Below are 17,351 nucleotides of genomic sequence, written 5' to 3' on the forward strand. Positions count from 1 at the left end.
TCCATAGATGACTTCATGCTTCCCCATCAGAAGGTACAGTCTCTGTAGGCGCGATATGCGCAAAGAATCGATTGTGTTCTCTCTTTGCAGTGATAGTTACAGCAAAAGTATCAGAGTTCTCTCTTCTTTGGAAGAAGAAAGGTTGCATGCGAGAACAGCTTCGTGACATGGGACCGATGTCCACCACCTCATGGAGCATCATCATCCATGGCTGCAGCGCTCGGAGTTGTTCTGTGGGGAAGGGAACCCCATGTGGGTGCCTACAGGTGGAATTTATTGCATGGTAAGGCGCTTCAAATGGGATTGTTCCCCTCCCCTGACACTTACTTAATTTTCCGTAGGACCACGAGGGGTTTGTCTCCATCCTTTCGCCGCTAAACCTCACAGGAACGATGGCTTAAGACAGATCTAAATTTGGTACTGTTCTTCATGCCTTGAAACGCTCATCACATGATCGTCTTAATGGCCGACGGCACATGAATCCTCAGCTCGCCAAACCCAATCACGTGGATGTACTCCAGGTGTCCGTATCCATCTCCGACCAGCCTTTCCACAGATCGCATCTTCTTTTCGTTTCAGTTTATCTACTAATTAATTTGATCGAAAAAAATATAGATAAATAGAGAATTAAGTATAAGTATGTGAATGATTAGTCGACTTAATCCAACTAAGGATTTATTCTCGTTCCTACCTACGATAACTTCCCATGTCAGACTTGACTTGGTCAATAAATGCTACGTCCTTAAGGTTTGTGACCAACTGCCAAACTCTTTGTTTTGTTGTTCCGTCGAATAGCTACATTATATAGTGTCCAAGTAAATGTATGCACTCACCAAATGACACGATATAGTTCAACGGACGAGACAAGACTCTCATGACAGGGAATCTCTTGAGGTTTGTGTGTAAGAAGTTGTTGATTATTGTGAGGCTTGGAAGTATACACAGTGCACACTTGCTTAATGTATGTTCACCTTAACCTAGTTTGTCTTCCACAAGCCTCTTCTGCTATATATCACCCTTGAGTGTCTGTCTCCTGTAAAGTTCTCCCACTCTCCCTTCTTGTGTCTCCCACCCAAACTTCCTCTTGTCTTTTCCAACTTCCCCTTTTGCTAAAGCTAGAGAGAGAGAGAGAGAGAGAGAGAGAGAGAGAGAGAGAGAGAGAGAGAGAGAGTCCCAAGATGTCAAGCAGAAGGTCCAGGATCTCAGAGGAGGAGATCACCGAGCTCATCTCCAAGCTCCAGTCTCTTCTTCCCGAGACCCGCCGCAGAGGCGCAAGCAGAGTAAGCCCACGAACGCTGTATCACCAAACTTTCAACTTGTTTCTTATCAAGTAAGCTGAGAGAGCTCCACGCATGCATGCATGAGGTGCAGGCTTCAGCAGCAAAGGTACTGAAGGAGACGTGCAACTACATCAAGAGCCTCCACCGGGAGGTGGACGACCTTAGCGACCGCCTCTCAGAGCTGATGGCGACCATGGACGTCGACAGCGCCCAGGCCGAGATCGTGCGGAGCCTCTTCCGTTCCTGAGCTACTTAAAGAGTGATCAGAAAAGAGACATCTCTGCTGCTTCCTTGTTGTTCATGTAAATTTCTTTGAGGTCAGGCTCGAGTTGCTTTGTCTATGAACAACCGACCGACCGCTACTTGCAAAAGCATTCATGTACTCCATGCATGCAGTTTTTACTGGGTCACTATATATAATCTGCTTGCTGCATCTACTTTGCCTTCATGCCTGTTCTCATGCCCAGTTTCATCCCTTCGCAAGTGAAACACTTGTTTTATTCAGCACTTAACTAACAAGATGGTCTGCATCGACTCCCATGCTATGGTCAGAATAATATGCCCGTTCCTATTCTTCTGACACCCCACGAGATCCATCAAGAAGATAAGCATCCATATATATATATATATATATATATATATATATATATATATATATATATATATATATATATATATATATATATATATATATATATATATATATATATATATCTTCAAGATCCATTTCTCATGGGTCTTCGTTCTCAGGATAAGTGCATCATCGAAACAAGAAGAGTAAGAGCAAGTTAGTGACCGAAAGAAGTTAAAATTAGACGCTGTACTGTGGATTTGGTTTATGATGGCGTTGTAATGGGAATGGTGCGTTACTTTGTCATATATGAGGTGGTCCGTGGGAAAAACTTAGGAACCGGGGAATGGTCCACTGACATGAAGTGATTTATCTACCCTATCTACGAGGAGAAAGGCCCAGACGCCATCGATGTTTACGTCATGCACCAGAAAGTTCGCGAACTTGCAAAAATTATTGAAACGTAATAACTCAGAATTACATGAGCGAGGTTTCAAAGAAGGAAGATAAACTCGATAACTGAGAATAAAATGATTTCATTTGATTTCCATGGCGAAAAAAACCTTGGTAAGGCGATTTTTCTATTCAGAAAATAATTTATTAGTTTGGCTATGTAAAACCCTAAATTTTGATAAATAATTCTCGTCTAGAGAAGCTCTGGCCGTCAAAATCCTGGAAATTTGAGAGTTTCAAGGACCTCAAATGTCATGGAACGACAACAGAACTATATGTTATTGTCAGATATTCATGCTATTTTGTGGTGGGAAATGTTTCTGTCAAGAGCCTAAAATATTGAGATGTGGTGGAAAATGTTGCAGTAGATTTCTTTTTGCGAAAAGAAAATTTAGCTGTAATCGAAATATGGAAGTGAATTGAAGTCAAAAAACACACAAAGGTTACGATGCATAAAACTAAAATTTAATGCTATAAACGGGAATAACTATAATGAACACATTCTTTTATTGAGACATGATGCTCATAGGAGAATGTTAAGATAAGAGGTCAGTGCCAAGAAGGTAACTGAGGGACTCAGCAAAAAACTGTCGGAACTCTGAGAAGCACCATAGGAACGAAGGTTTTCCTTCTCAGCAAATCTGGAAAGACAAGCTAAAGCTGTTACTTTCTTGCTACTGGTTTACCATTTTTCAAGCTTGAAGCAGAATTGCTTTGAAGAAAATTGTTCTGTCTTGTAGAACGAGGGAGGCTGCAAAACAAGAAGAGTACATGATCAGCAATAAGAAAAGCAATGAATATATGATTTTAAGTAGTTCAATGACTAAAAGGTAAATTGCAACCAATCTAGTAAGCTAGGATGTATGGAAGCTTTGACAGATTTAGAAAAATGTCGTCCACCTTGTCTGAGACAAGCTGTTCTGCTGTGAAGCATTTCTTCTCATCAGAGCATGTACTTTTGCTTCATGGCTGTTGACCCGAGATAAAGTTGCTTTGTTAGAACTCATACAACATCAAATCTGGATTTAGAAAACAATTTTGTATCTCACCTATTAAGATACTCCAATTTTGCCTTCTTCATCAAGTTACCTTTCACATTGGACATACTACTTGGTCCACTTCCTGTGAACAGTCATCACACATGTTAACTTGACAATGGATCACAATTTAGCTACACATTGCAGCAATAGGCATTTAGTGCAGTTTGTTTAGACATTTACAAGGCTCAAGATAGCACATCATATGTAGGAATAAAATAATTACCTCCCCAGTAGCTTCTTTTGCCGGCCGAGGGTGGAATCTTAGAACAGATTTGGATTTGCCGACTTTGCTTCTCTACATGGAACAAAAACAATTACTCAGCATGTAACAACATTTCGATAACAATGTAAAAATATTATGTTTTAGCAATATAACTTCAAGATTACTTGGTACGATAGTTTACTACCCTAGATCCATGTGCCCATTCTATAAAATACAAGTAAAAGATAATCTTATTTGTTATTTATTGTATATTAAATTCTGCAGAAAAGTATTCCTCTAGAAGTTCAGAGCACCAGAAGATCCAAGTTCCATATACTCTCCACAAGAAAGGAAGTACTGAAAGACAACCAAGAGGCTAGCTACAATTTGTAGGTTAGCATTTTAGGCAACAATGAAAAATTGTTGCAAAATCTTAGTATACCTGACATAAAATACTGAATGGTTTCAATAGAGATGAAAAGGCAACGACTGGCTATGCATTGTAAACATGAGACATTGTTGTAAAGGATAAGAGAAAATTCGTTTAAGGTGGTCTAGCCAGTTCAAAGAGAAAGTACAGGATTATGTAAGAGTGATCTGATTCAAATAACATAACATTATGAGCAGGACCAAGAGGATTTTGGTCGATACCAGCATAAACTTGTATGTTGAACTTCAAATATAAAATGTCACTTATCATACATACTTGGGAGTAGTTTCGAACCGCGAGAGAAAACTGCACCCATACTCACTGAAGTTGAGAGGAACAAAATGGCATGTCATGACCGCTTTCATGTCAGCCCAGGCACGAATTGTATTGCCATAGATCCATTGCTGGTTGGACCTCCAGATTCATCCATTCATTTTAGTTTGCCATGAACAAAAACAAAATTGATCCTCAGAAATCTCGTATCACCTAAAGAATCTTTATAGTAAATGACCCAATCCAAAGAACTTTCTGCATTTCAACAATTATATCGGAACTGCTAGTTTGGTGCCTTGGTCTACCTGTCGTTGACAAACAGGAATGCATGTAAAGCTTGGAAAGGAATTTGAAGAGAAAGTTGCGTAAGGGGTGTTTTAACACTGATGAAGCTAGGACTGATGATGAAGATACTATTTCTGCAAAATTTTCACCTCTAGAACTTCTATTCTGCATATAGATGAGCATGGTGTTTGTTGCTTTGTGAAGGCTTGGACTGCTTCGGATAGTTTGAAGATCTCTGTCTTCATTGATTGTCACATTTCCTTGTATGTTCTTGATCTTCTCTCAGACAGTCTAAAATTCATGATAAATATCATCTATACAAAAGCAAAGTTCTACTTGTTGCCATGCTGCAGTATACCGATTTTGTAATGAGCAGAGGAACAGAAAGAGAGTGGAGAGACAGAAGAAAAGGAGAAAACCCAGACAACAGTCCCAAGCTCAACTCAAATTCTACAAAAATCATCTTGTAACATGGCATACAAGACTGGCAACAGAAATCTTTCTATAGACTTAAACACTTCATAATCTAAGATTTATAAGAAAACTTTTATGGGGAGTCTCATTGTTACTTAAGATCCTGTCAAAAGATGCTTTCAATGCAGGGCTCCTAGTGACTTGAAGACCCTTTCAACCTTAGCTCTATTGGAAGCAAGAAGCAAATGAGACAATACGACTCCAACAATGGGTCTGAATATGATATGATCTAAAAACTGAAAGTAGAAAAAGGACAAAAACTCATTTGGAAAATAACACAAAAATAGAAAACTCTCAAGATAGACCTAAAGAAGATCAATCTAACCTAATCATGACTGAATCAGACTCACCTAACACCGCCATAGCCAATATCTATGCAGCATAGGCTATACATGTCTTCATTGTTCATAAATTTTAGTTAGATATGTATGCTATACATGTCTTTGTTGTTCATATAATTTAGTTATATATGTATACTAATACTCTTCCTCTTCTGTGGGATGGCAAAATGCGCTGAATATCAACAAGTGGAATTTCACGTAAATACAGAAATTTTGTAGAGCCTACAGGACGTTTTTATGATTGAAAGAAACCTTTATTAACCTAGTAGGAAAAGCTTCTTAGAAAAACTGATCAAAATGGATGATATGCACTCCTAAATATGATATTGCCACATACACCTAGAAAGGCCTTTCCAAAACTTCATCTTGAAACTGTATTGTGTGTGTATGTGCAGACCACATGATGGTTCAACTTCATGTTGCCACAATATTCTCTACGTTGGTCCCAAACAATGTGCGTGAAAGAACTGTTTAATTCCTGAAGGTGCTGATCCATTCAGTATTTAGGAGAAAGATCTTTAGGAATGGATGGTCCGAAACTCCTCAAGTCCTGTTGTATTATATTTCTCATTCCTGAGAATCTTCATAAATTTGACAGTTAACAGAAACAAAATCTTTTCCACAGGGAAAAGTTCAGCTAAAAAGAAACTTACAAACAAGAAGCTTATAAAGCATAATCACGAAATGGACAACAAAGAAAGTGCTTGGGTACATATAAGCACATATTTGCAAACAGGCATCTGATCTATGTGAATCAATTTACCCAATGGTGCTAGTATGAAAAATCACCTATCATAAAAGCAGCATCTTGTAACCATGATGCTGCTTCCTGTGAGCTATATATATATATGTGTGTGTAAAAGAAAAATTAAAATAAGACTGGTAGACAACTCACTAGCTTGTGTTTCTGCATATCTCTGTTTAAGTTTCTCGCCCATTTTATTTTGAGCTTCTTCCCTCTCCTTTGTCTTTGCCTACAAGCGTCATGCAAAATTCATCATGACAAATTACTATCATAATATAGATCTTTTATCCAATAAGCACATGGTACTTAGTATTTTTCTATCATCATGTGAAGATTCTACACCAAGAACGTGTTTGATATGGTTCTTGGCCAGTCTTTCCAATTCTTCACCACAGTAAAAGCATAAAATTCTAAGAAATAGGAACAGCACCTCAAAAAGCTGTCTCCATTTAAATACTATTTTCTTCTGCTTCATCCGCTTGATCACAGTATTTGCACTTTCCACTCCAAATTGCTGCTCATAGAATCTTTTCCATAATGCATCTGTCACTGGACTGAGATCTCTTCCCTACAATGTCATAGTAAAACAACCACGAGAATGGTGACCCATAAACATAGAAATTAATATGGAAATCAGAAGCAAGAAAAAATCGCAAAAGAAAACCACCCCAATGCATGACTCACTTGTGTTGAGTCCTCGATGTGGGTCAACTGATCGATGTTACAGTGCGGTAAGATATCTTTCAATAGGTACAAGTCCACCTCTCCAACATCTCCAATATACCTAAGGTTAGAGATTGCCGTCTGCAAACAAAGCTCGACCAAGGTGGGAACTTTCCTGGGGAATTCCATCTATCACAACAAATTCCGATCTACCGAACCGTTTGGATCCTGCAAACCGGATATTTGCGAGCAGCTATACCCTGAAAAACATCTATCTCTGCATTATAAACACAAATTCGAGTTGGATTCTTAATTAACGATAATACACGACACAAACAAATAAAACCGCCACTCTGCACATAATCAAAAGAAGAAAAAGCCATAGAACCCAGGTCAAATTGAAGGTAAATTTTATAGAACAGTAATATCACGAAGAGAAACAAATGAATGATCGGATCAATCAGCTATCGGAACAAAGTTGCAAAAAGGTATTGAATGGAGGAAATTGGAATCTAATTTTGGTTCCACAGGATTCAAATCAAAGCGCAAAATTCGAAACGAGAAGTAGATCGTTGAAGAAACCGTACCTCGCGATCTCCGTGAGGAGAAGAGAAGAGAAGAGATCTCTGCACCCTAATTTCTAATAGTATTCTATTTCTCATGCGGATCACCGACAGAAAGGGGCTACAAAATACGACCACCCGCTTCGGAGGAAGAGGAAAGGAGAAGGCGGATGTGCTGCCGTCGTCCGCCAGCTAGTCATCCTCGCGTATTCATTCGACCAGGAAACAGAAAAAGAAAAGTCAAGAAAACTATCAATTACCAGATCGAACGAGAAATCTCCTCTCGCATCACAGTCATCATCAAAACCAACACATCGAATCCCACTCCCGATCCAGATATATACAAAATTAGGGCAACGAATTGGCCACCTAATTACTTTCCTTTAAACACACAGAAAAGAAAAAGCTTGTACTCCAAAAACCAATTCAATAAAAAATTAATATTTTTAAAAATATTTAAGTAATGTTTCAAAAATATTAATTACAGGCCAAGGAGGTTTGGATTCCTCCGCCCATCCAAAACTATGCTCTAGATAGGACGAAAGTGCGACTTTTGGCCCGACGCCGGGGTTGAATCCGCCGTCCCGTCTCATCTAATTCACCCTCAAGATGGGAATGAACGCAAGGTGAAATATTCCCGTTGTCAACAACATTATTAGCATGTAGATATCTTTGTCCAATGCGGAGTAAATGTTCCCGTTCTCAAGCAAAAAACAAAACGAGTCATGCCTTAAAGAACGGATTTTGTGCCCATAAAATGCAAGCATCATAGAGCATGTAAATTTTCATCGCATCTCTCTTCTAAGTTACACGAGTGACAAGTAAAATTATGACACACTAGTGAATTAATATCTAAAATACATATGACTGATACCAATTTAGCATAATAAATACTACCTTTTTAAAATGACAATCTTGGAGAACCCTGCTTCTCTATTGATCATAGTAGAAGAGCTGTGCATTCATAATTAAAGAACTGGGACAAAGTTCCTGCAATTAATCTTGTCAGCTTAGATATATAAATACACTGCTAACTGAAGATAGGACACAGTCTAACAATAACAAGGAGTACGAAATAAGTAGAATTAATTACTTTCAGCCAAAAATTGATGGGTGCCTAACCACCAGCTGGGGCTGCTGAATCTTTAGCCAAAACAGAAGCATTGTTCGAGATAAATAGATCGTAGGTTACAATGTCAATTAATTGACCATCAAACACACAAATTGGCTTCTTTACAAGCTGAACCTTAATGTTGGATGGGCACAAGACATTGATTCTTCGGATAACCCATATCCCACCAAAGACAGCTTTATGCAATCATCATGGCTAATTTATGATAATTTGTCGGGAATTTCTATTGAATGACTTGCGAATGGTATCTCATGTTTGCATGGGATCAAATCTTTCACTATGCTAACAATGGTGGAACAAATCTATGATTCTGCAGTGTCTGCTCAAAGATGTGGCCAACTCTCAGCAGCTTCTCCTGCACAAGAGACAGATGGTTAAATGATAATGACATGACAATCTCAAATATATATCTACAGTTCATGGTTCTTGATCGAACATAGCTTTCCAACAGTTGCCAGTGGAATCCTATACATTTTGCAGCCAACTTGCTTTAAGTTGAATGGAAAGAAACAAGACAACTCCGCAGAATTGCATCCCAAGTGTCACAAAAGCAAAAAACAACAGGTGTTTCCATGCCCAATTAGAACTTCCATAGAAATTACATTTTCTTACTTCTGTTAAAGAACAAATTTATTCAGAGTGGATGAATAAATAAAAACACTACTGAGAAACAAGTAATGTATCAAGGCATTTGGTTAAAAGAATCAGATGGTGTTAGGATATGGAGGAAAACAAACAGTATTAACTATTGACATTGACACAAAGAGACCACTGGTTTTTACAAGCAATGGGATTGCTAGATCATAACTCTTACATACCTCACTGAAGCTAGTGCCAATCATCTGAAGACCAACTGGAAGGCCTGCAATTCCACCTTCAACAAAACCACATGGCACAACCAGTGCAGGAACCCCAGCCAAGTTAACATTCACCTGCATGGAATAATTGATGCTGCTTATGAAGAAAGAGAATAATGTAACAATCTGGCATTTAAATATGATATGCTACTACTGATTACATTGAATAATGCCACTACCAACTGAAGAACATTCAAGAAAACAAAGCGTGTTCATCATGTAATGCTATAGAAACTTTGGATCAAAATACTACAAAGGTAAAGATGTAAAATGCTTTTTTGACAAATATATAAAGCAGAGCGTGAGGCTTTATCAAGGACCATACTCATCAACTGAGATCATGAGACAACCTTCCAAACAAACCAGATACTGGCCCTCTGATACTTACATAGTGTCATGAGAATATGCATCTATTCTTGTCCTGATTGCAGTTAGTAATAGGTGTGCAAGTCAACCTACCACGCTAACCGTGTGGTCTCTTAGATCTTCAGCCAAAAAAATTTGTTCATTGATTGTTAAATGGAGGCTGAAAGCAACTAAAATGCAATGATAACGGTAAGGAAAAATTAAGAGAGAAAATTACGAGGGATTGTTGGCGAGATAAAATATGGAAACTGGAAATATACAGGAAATTACAAGGAAAACTAAGGCAAAGAAATTTTAAGTTAAAAGCTACTGATAATGAGAGGCTTCACAAGAAATATTTCAAGTTGTCAACAATTAGAGGGAGTTTCAATTGAGGATATAATGAAATATAATTGTTTAAATTGGCATTGTCATATCAGAAGGGGACCTATAGATCTACCAATTGAATGAGGTGAATCATTAGAATTAGTGAAGCTACGAGAGGTTAAAAACACAAAATCAGAAATAACAAAAATAATTATTTGGATATTCCTATTTCTTTATTTTTTCAAATTTCTTTATTGTTAACCTTTTTATGGCTGATCGTGGTTCAATCTGCCCATTTTACTAATCTAGCTCAAACCTATCTTGCTGATTTAAAGATTTTGCTGATCCCAGTTCAGACCTAGGCTGATCCCAATCTTGATAACAATCCTGCCAATCTTACCTCAACTACAACGTTCAACTATATATAGTCTTGCAATTTAATCTCCAATAGTTGAGTGCCTTTTTCTTATGTTGAAACGAACCACCATCTGCTGTACATGCTTGTGTGTGTGTGTGTATTCATTCTGTGAATTTATGTTTCCTGTACAAAATTGCAGGTGGTCTTGAATGTTGACGCACCACTGCAAGTCTTAGAACAACAAAAAATATCAAATTAAGCTTGTCTAACTTGAGAATAAATTGACAAAATGTGATTCAAGATTCATACAGTCATGATATCGCCTGCATACATAGCCAAAGGATCATTGACCTTTTCTCCTGCAAAGATAACATGACACATAAGCAAGCAAAAGACTGTGGTACATAAAAAAAAGGCATCAAACTTGCCTATTCTAAAAGCAGGTGATGGTGCTGCAGGTGAGATAAGAATGTCGTTTGTCTCCAATGCATCCTTGAAGCTTTTCCGAACCAATGTCCTCACCTATAAGGCCTAAAAATCATGCATTTCTACTCTATGTGCCTTCTTTAAAATTTTGTCTTTATTTGTAATGATAGAAATTAGGAACCTAAAAATGGCAGCTGAAGTTTAAACTTACCTGCTGGGCACGCTTGTAGTATGCCTCATAGTAGCCAGCGGATAAGGCATATGTCCCCATCAAAATTCTCATCTTGACCTACATAAGTAAAACTTGACTTAATTTTCAAATGAAACCAATCATCATTTTCAATGTGTGATGAGCATCTTAACTTCAAACGACAAGCTTAAAATCCTGGCAAAACAGAATATAGGCTTTGGGGAACACAATATATACTGGGAAAGCTGTGAGAGCATTCTTCAACTCAGTCAAGCAGAATATAATCAAGCTCAGATAAGGATCCAGTCAATTTCAGTTCAACTAACTGAAAAGAGTGCTCAAGCTGAAATGACCTTGTGTTTAGTTGTTCTAGACAGCAACTGCTTGGTTGATTAATATATATGGCTCGAATTCAGCTTGTTTCCATATTAAACAATCCTTGAAGAAGCAAATTACCAAACTGAGGCCAAGCAGTTCAGCAGCATCTTCAGTTTGCTACTATAGCTGGTTTAGATTAGACATAAAAGAAGCACATAGTAATATACCTCAGGCCCAAACCCAATAGCTCGAGAATCTCCATATAGAGAAATTAATTCATCAGCTGCAACTTGGTTCCCATACCTGGTAAATAGTTTCTAGAGTTGTGGTCAAAATACTCAAGAGAACTTAGTGCAAAGACAATATATAAACCAGTGTAACTCTCAAAAAGTCACCTTACACCATCATAGCGTGATAAATTTGAAGAAGCTTCAGATGATGCTAAAATGTAGTAGGCTGGAAGACCAAGAGAAAATGAAGGTAATGATACCTGCAAGAACATAAAAAAGGAACTGTATACCAATACTGGAGACAAACCAGTAGATAAGTGACTTAAAAAGTAAATAGTATGTTACTACTGGAAGCAAATATAAGAAGTACCCATTGCCCATTCTAGAAGGATAGATCTAGAAACTGAATGGAAAATGAATCACAAATTAGTAACCTCTGTCAGCACAGCCCCTAGCTCTTCCAAGTGTAAAGCAGCAGCTTTGATCGAGGATACCACCCCCATGTCTACGCCATCGCCCATAGTCTCCGTAATCATGCCAATCCTTAGTCCCTTTAGAGGTTTAGAATCAAATTGATCGATTGAGATCAGACAAGATGCGTAGTCAGGAACTTCCTGCGCAGCAGTGAAAAAGGTAATAAAATTCAAATTAAAAGTATATCATCAGATGTTATTACACTGAAAACAAGAAATATATTGATAAAATATTAAGCAACTGCATGCTTTTGAATACAAGTTTCGAGGAAAGTTACTGATAATAAACAACTTCAGTAGAAAGAATAAAGATAAAGAAAGTTTATAAATCTCACATTCATGCTACTCGTTGCATCAAATCTGTCATGACCAGCCACAGCATTTAGAATGATGGCAGCATCAATGATTGATGAACCAAAGCATCCAATGACATCCAAAGATGAAGCATATGACATGAGCCCAAATCGAGAGATACGCCCATAAGTTGGTTTCAGCCCAACAACACCACAGAAAGATGCTGGCTGCCTCACACTACCTCCAGTATCACTTCCCAAAGACACTGCACACTGCCTAGCTGAAACTGCAGCAGCTGAACCCCCTGAAGATCCTCCAGGTACTCGTGAGACATCCCAAGGGTTTGCTGTGACCTACCAAAAAAATGATGCCTGCAGATTAACATAAATATTAACATTTGGCAACATTATTGCATCACAGATAGGAGTAGTTTCCTTTGTGACCCTGCAGATGTTGAGAATAATGGATTTACCATTGACATGCTTAAGTGAATATTATGTCTTTCAGAAAAACCTTAAAAAGCATTTTTCAGGGGTATATACAAAAACATCGAAGACAAAAGAACTTTCATATGTGCCCATGAAAAAGGATATCTATAATTGTTTTTTATAATCTTTTGCAATATACAACTCCTCCTAACATTTCAAGGGTCAGACCAGAATTACCCACTTTAAAGGGCACATGAAAATTTTTACTCTATTTAATGTAACAAATAACATAACAAATTTACAAACAATTTAGAAATTTTCAAATGAAAATTTGATTAGAAGACAAACTTAGTATGATGCATCCCCTACCCAACCAAATCAAATCAGGCCAAAGCTTTATCTAATCAGACCAAAATATTTTGGTTGTATAATTTTTTAAGTCTAGGTTGGCAACTCTACCACTAATTTGTCCAACCAATACTACAATTATATATGAAATCAAATTGATCATCATCTTTGACCTTAAATAAAATCAAACAATAGACAATTAAAGACTCAAGTTCAACATCCACATGATTGACGTTGATATCAATAGGTGGGCCAGGCCAAATTTGGGAATGGATAAATCCTTGCCACAGGCTATTTGGCCAAAAAGTGCAGCCCTAGGGCTGAACCAGCCGTATTCATGTCTTGTTTAGCCAATTTGAAAGGTTTAGGGTTTGTCAATGTGGCAAGCTGACAATCCATCCTCCATGTCTACAGCATGAGAATCGGCAGCTCTTATCCATATGAATTGAGATATTGTTCTTGCATGTATTTATCGGAAGCTTCCAGTAGACTTATTTTCCACATCACGGGAACCTCTGAGTTGAATTAATCATTTGTTACACAAATATTTTCTAGTTCTAAAATTCAGATTAGAGCAAATCGGACCAGAAAAGTAGCAACATTTGCTATAAGTATCAAATTAAACATTTTTAAGCCGGGATTTTCTTGTGTCAGAGGCAGAAATGTCAATCGAGTAAGAAGAAATGCACCAACCTAAACTAAAACTCGTTTTTTCCTTCTTAAGAAGAACAAAAACAATAATAATAAGCTTAGGAACAAACCTGAAAACCTGAGCCTTCAGTAGTGCTCCCCATCCCAAACTCATCCAAATTCGTCTTTCCAATTACAATCGCCCCCGCCTCCTTCAACTTCCTCACGGCCGTCGCATCAAATGCTGGTCGATATCCCTCCAGGATCCTTGACCCACCGGTCGACGGCATGTCCACAGTGCAAATGTTGTCCTTCACTCCAATAAGAACCCCAGCCAAAGGCCCCAACTCCGCCCCGCTTTCCACCAACCGGTCCAGCTCCTCCGCCTCCCGCATCACCGTCTCCGAGACGTGGAGGAAGCTCCGGATTTGGGGCTCCGTGCGGCGAAGCCTGTCGAGGTACTCCTCAGCGATTTCCGCGGCCGTCCTCCGCCGCGAGAGGAGGGATTCGCGCACGGAGAGGATCTCGGACGAAGGGGGAGGCGGCAGTGGCGCACAGGAGGAGCTCTGATTGCTGGCGATGGTTTGGGCGTCCGACGAGAGAGCGGCGGCGGCGGAGCGATGGGAGAGGCGCCCGCAAAAAACCGCGCGGGCATTCGGTGGGAGAGGAGAAAGGCAGTGGGAGAGGAGGAAGCGCGGGCTTTGAATGAGACACGGCATCGTCTTCTCTCCCTCTCTCCAAGGGAAGAGGATGGATAGGTCGAGGTCGGCTGATATGAAGATGGGCCAAGAATTAGATCGGTTAAGCGTCTGGGGGTTATTTTCCAAAAAATAAAAATAAAAAATATTTATTTTTATTCTATCTCAATAGTTTATAATAAATTATTAAATTCTTTATCGGTTAAATTAATATCCTAAAAATACATATATCAGTTGACATTTTGAATCCTCGACTTTTGATGCATATTTCCTTTTAGATAACATAACTTTATATAAACAAAATAAATTATTTTAATTAAATAGTTAATAAAAAAGTAAAATCCTTAAAAAATTAGTTGACTATATTAAAACTTAGTTCAGCATAATCATCTAAAAAGTATTATGTTCTAATATTCAAGAGTGGAAATTACAAAAAGGAACGAACATATATTGTAAACAGTTCCTAACATATCACTAAAAACAAATTATTAAGGTGCATTTAGAATTATATGATGAGGGTAATAATGGCGACATGACGTGCCACGACGTCAGCCACACCTGGGCGCCACTCTGTCCGAGGAGGAGGGCCATAATACCGACTCGACGTGCGCTGACGTCACCCGCTCTCAGACAACGACTTCATCGTTGTCTGACCCGCGCGCTTGACCAAGGCAGAGGAGGACGACGACCGATGCTCGCCCATACCCTGCGGCAGTTCGGTTCTCCACGCAACGTCAATGGCAATGTCAGACGCCATCAGAGGTACGATCTTGCCTCCCGCAGGCAGGCACATTAAGTAACGCTAAACTTACCTATAAATACCCCAAAGTTCTAAATGAGGGGGGGACACTTCTTCACTAAAAAACTCCTTCCACATCATCTAACTTGATCGTCGGAGGGGTCGGGCCGAGCTTCAGACCCGACCTGTGTGCAGGTACTGCTAGTCATAGGTGCCCAGCAAGCCAATCACGTTAGACTTGATACATAATCTTTTTGCTTATTATATTTTGGCGTATATCACTTTATAACTATTGCATATATATATATATATATATATATATATATATATATATATATATATATATATATATATATATATATATATATATATATATATATATATATATATATATATATATATATATATATATATATATATATATATATTATGATGTCCTTGAATTTATGCAATGGGAATCGGATTGTGATGAGATCACGATAATGAGATCGATTCACCTTTAAACACATATCCTAAATAATCCCGGTCATAGGTTACTCGAGAGGGACATCGTGATAACCGGACAGACTGGTGTGCTGTATACCCGTCCATATGATGGCTGCAGCTGGTCTCATAGCTGCTCGTGTAGAGACACTAGGGATACAGTACAGGTGCTCATTGAAGAATGAGTTCACTGATTGATCCGCTTACGGAATGCTGGATGGTTGATGATGTCTTATTGTCAGACAGCGATTCTGTAGTCCTAGTGGTGTATATGTTCCTTAGACTTGAGATACCAAGGATGTCCTATATGAGTGCTCCACTCTTTGATACCAGACTTGTAGGTTTGGCTGTCCCAGATCTAGTATAGCTGGTCATTGGGAGTGGTAGTCGACCTTACGAGGGCTATTGAGTGTCGATAGAGGATCATCCATTCTCGGCGTCATGAGAGGAATATCTCATGTGTTCTCGCTCAGACAAATCCCTGGCCAGGGTCATTCGGGTTGAGAGAGAAAGAGTTCTCCGGGAGAATCCGATTAGAGCGAGACTCAAGTAGAAACCGTATGGGTCTGACAACAACATGCTCGATATACGGTCTCTGGGATATTAGATGGATGAGGGACTATAGGTACACGGTAACTGAGGACAGACATGTCCAATGGATTGGATTCCCCTGTATCATCTCGGGACTATGGCGTAGTGGCCTAGTACGTCCGTAGTTGATGAGTCGAGTGAATTATTACAGAGATAATAATTCATTGAGTTAGAAGGAGTTCTAACAGGTATGACTCATGGCCAGCTCAATATTTGGCCTAGAGGGTCACACACATATGGTAGGTATTACGATGAGTAGAGTTTCGGATATGAGATATCTGACGGAGCCCTTGTCTTATTGGATGCAGATCCAATACCCACTAGGGGAGGACCCATTAGGGTTTGACACGAGACCTCTATAAATAGGAGGGATTCATAGCCTCATAGGCTAGAGAGCTTTTGCTTGCTTTTCCTATTCTCCTCTCCCTCTCCACCTCAGAGCAGGCCTGGAGTTTTGAGGAGCGTCATCGCAACACTGCTGTGTGGATCACCACTAGAGAGAAGGACTCTTGACCTCCTTCACCCTCTCCTAAGGATCTGCAAGGAAATAGGGATATACGATCTCCCTAGGTAACACAATCTACTTTATACGCAGTTTTCAGTTTTCCGGATTTTGCGCATCAATCTTCGCACGACGACGAACATCTCTTCGGGAATCGGGAATTTTGTTTTCTTGTTCTTCCGCTACGCATGTGATGTCGCCCCCATAATTTCCCAACAGGTACAAGGGCGAGGTTGCATCTTCCCAATGCCACGGAAAAGCTTCACTACCCATGCAATGTCCCGTCCGGACCATCGTAACCGGCCACCCCAGCGGGCTCGAGGAACGCCGCGCAAGATCCCCGTGCATTCGGACCCGAACCAAGCCGCGTCGGCCCCGAGGCCACGACATAAAGTTGTTTACACTAACATTTTAGCGCTAGAAGGAGGGCCCCGAATGTCGAGCGATCACCAAATCCACTCCGGCGAACCCGCGGCTATGGGGTTGCGTCCGGTCAGCACCCCATAGGAACATCCCCTGCGTGATGAACCCCGAGACGAACGCCCCGCCACAACATCGGAGTGCTATGGGCGATTGTTCAACGACCTGGGTTTATCGCCACCCGACGCCCCCGTCGGCCCGTCGCCTGTATCGCGCGAAGCCTTCCACGACCTCGCTCATCA

General features: G+C 39.6%; 3 protein-coding genes across 5 annotated transcripts; 1 reads left to right on the forward strand and 2 right to left on the reverse strand.

Annotated features, from left to right (window-relative positions):
• The first annotated feature begins 1,024 nt into the window (after positions 1 to 1,024).
• Positions 1,025 to 1,713, forward strand: LOC103997397 (transcription factor ILI5-like). Its single transcript, XM_009418598.3, has 2 exons — positions 1,025 to 1,280; positions 1,372 to 1,713. The coding sequence occupies exons 1-2, from the start codon at positions 1,179 to 1,181 to the stop codon at positions 1,525 to 1,527; spliced, it is 258 nt and encodes an 85-aa protein (XP_009416873.1). The 5' UTR covers positions 1,025 to 1,178; the 3' UTR covers positions 1,528 to 1,713.
• Positions 1,714 to 2,755: 1,042 nt separating this feature from the next.
• LOC135582583 (uncharacterized) lies at positions 2,756 to 7,737 on the reverse strand. 3 transcript variants are annotated; one of them, XM_065082377.1, is made up of 8 exons: positions 7,345 to 7,737; positions 6,779 to 7,028; positions 6,525 to 6,662; positions 6,245 to 6,323; positions 3,568 to 3,639; positions 3,354 to 3,426; positions 3,205 to 3,273; positions 2,756 to 3,055 (listed from the first exon to the last, which is right to left on the reverse strand). In XM_065082377.1, exons 2-8 carry the CDS (start codon positions 6,944 to 6,946, stop codon positions 2,968 to 2,970), a joined length of 687 nt encoding a protein of 228 aa, XP_064938449.1. In that variant the 5' UTR covers positions 6,947 to 7,028; positions 7,345 to 7,737; the 3' UTR covers positions 2,756 to 2,967. The 3 variants fall into 3 exon arrangements, with proteins under 3 accessions (XP_064938449.1, XP_064938447.1, XP_064938448.1); XM_065082375.1 differs by having other exon boundaries at positions 6,779 to 7,034; positions 7,345 to 7,733; XM_065082376.1 differs by having other exon boundaries at positions 6,779 to 7,017; positions 7,345 to 7,727.
• Positions 7,738 to 8,386: 649 nt separating this feature from the next.
• LOC103997395 (glutamyl-tRNA(Gln) amidotransferase subunit A, chloroplastic/mitochondrial) lies at positions 8,387 to 14,461 on the reverse strand. Its single transcript, XM_009418593.3, has 10 exons — positions 13,808 to 14,461; positions 12,312 to 12,623; positions 11,938 to 12,117; positions 11,669 to 11,763; positions 11,501 to 11,576; positions 10,977 to 11,054; positions 10,768 to 10,861; positions 10,649 to 10,698; positions 9,271 to 9,384; positions 8,387 to 8,807 (listed from the first exon to the last, which is right to left on the reverse strand). Exons 1-10 carry the CDS (start codon positions 14,393 to 14,395, stop codon positions 8,730 to 8,732), a joined length of 1,665 nt encoding a protein of 554 aa, XP_009416868.2. The 5' UTR covers positions 14,396 to 14,461; the 3' UTR covers positions 8,387 to 8,729.
• Between the last annotated feature and the right edge of the window lie 2,890 nt (positions 14,462 to 17,351).

Source organism: Musa acuminata, chromosome BXJ1-9, assembly GCF_036884655.1.
Source record: "Musa acuminata AAA Group cultivar baxijiao chromosome BXJ1-9, Cavendish_Baxijiao_AAA, whole genome shotgun sequence".
Taxonomy (NCBI): domain Eukaryota; kingdom Viridiplantae; phylum Streptophyta; class Magnoliopsida; order Zingiberales; family Musaceae; genus Musa; species Musa acuminata.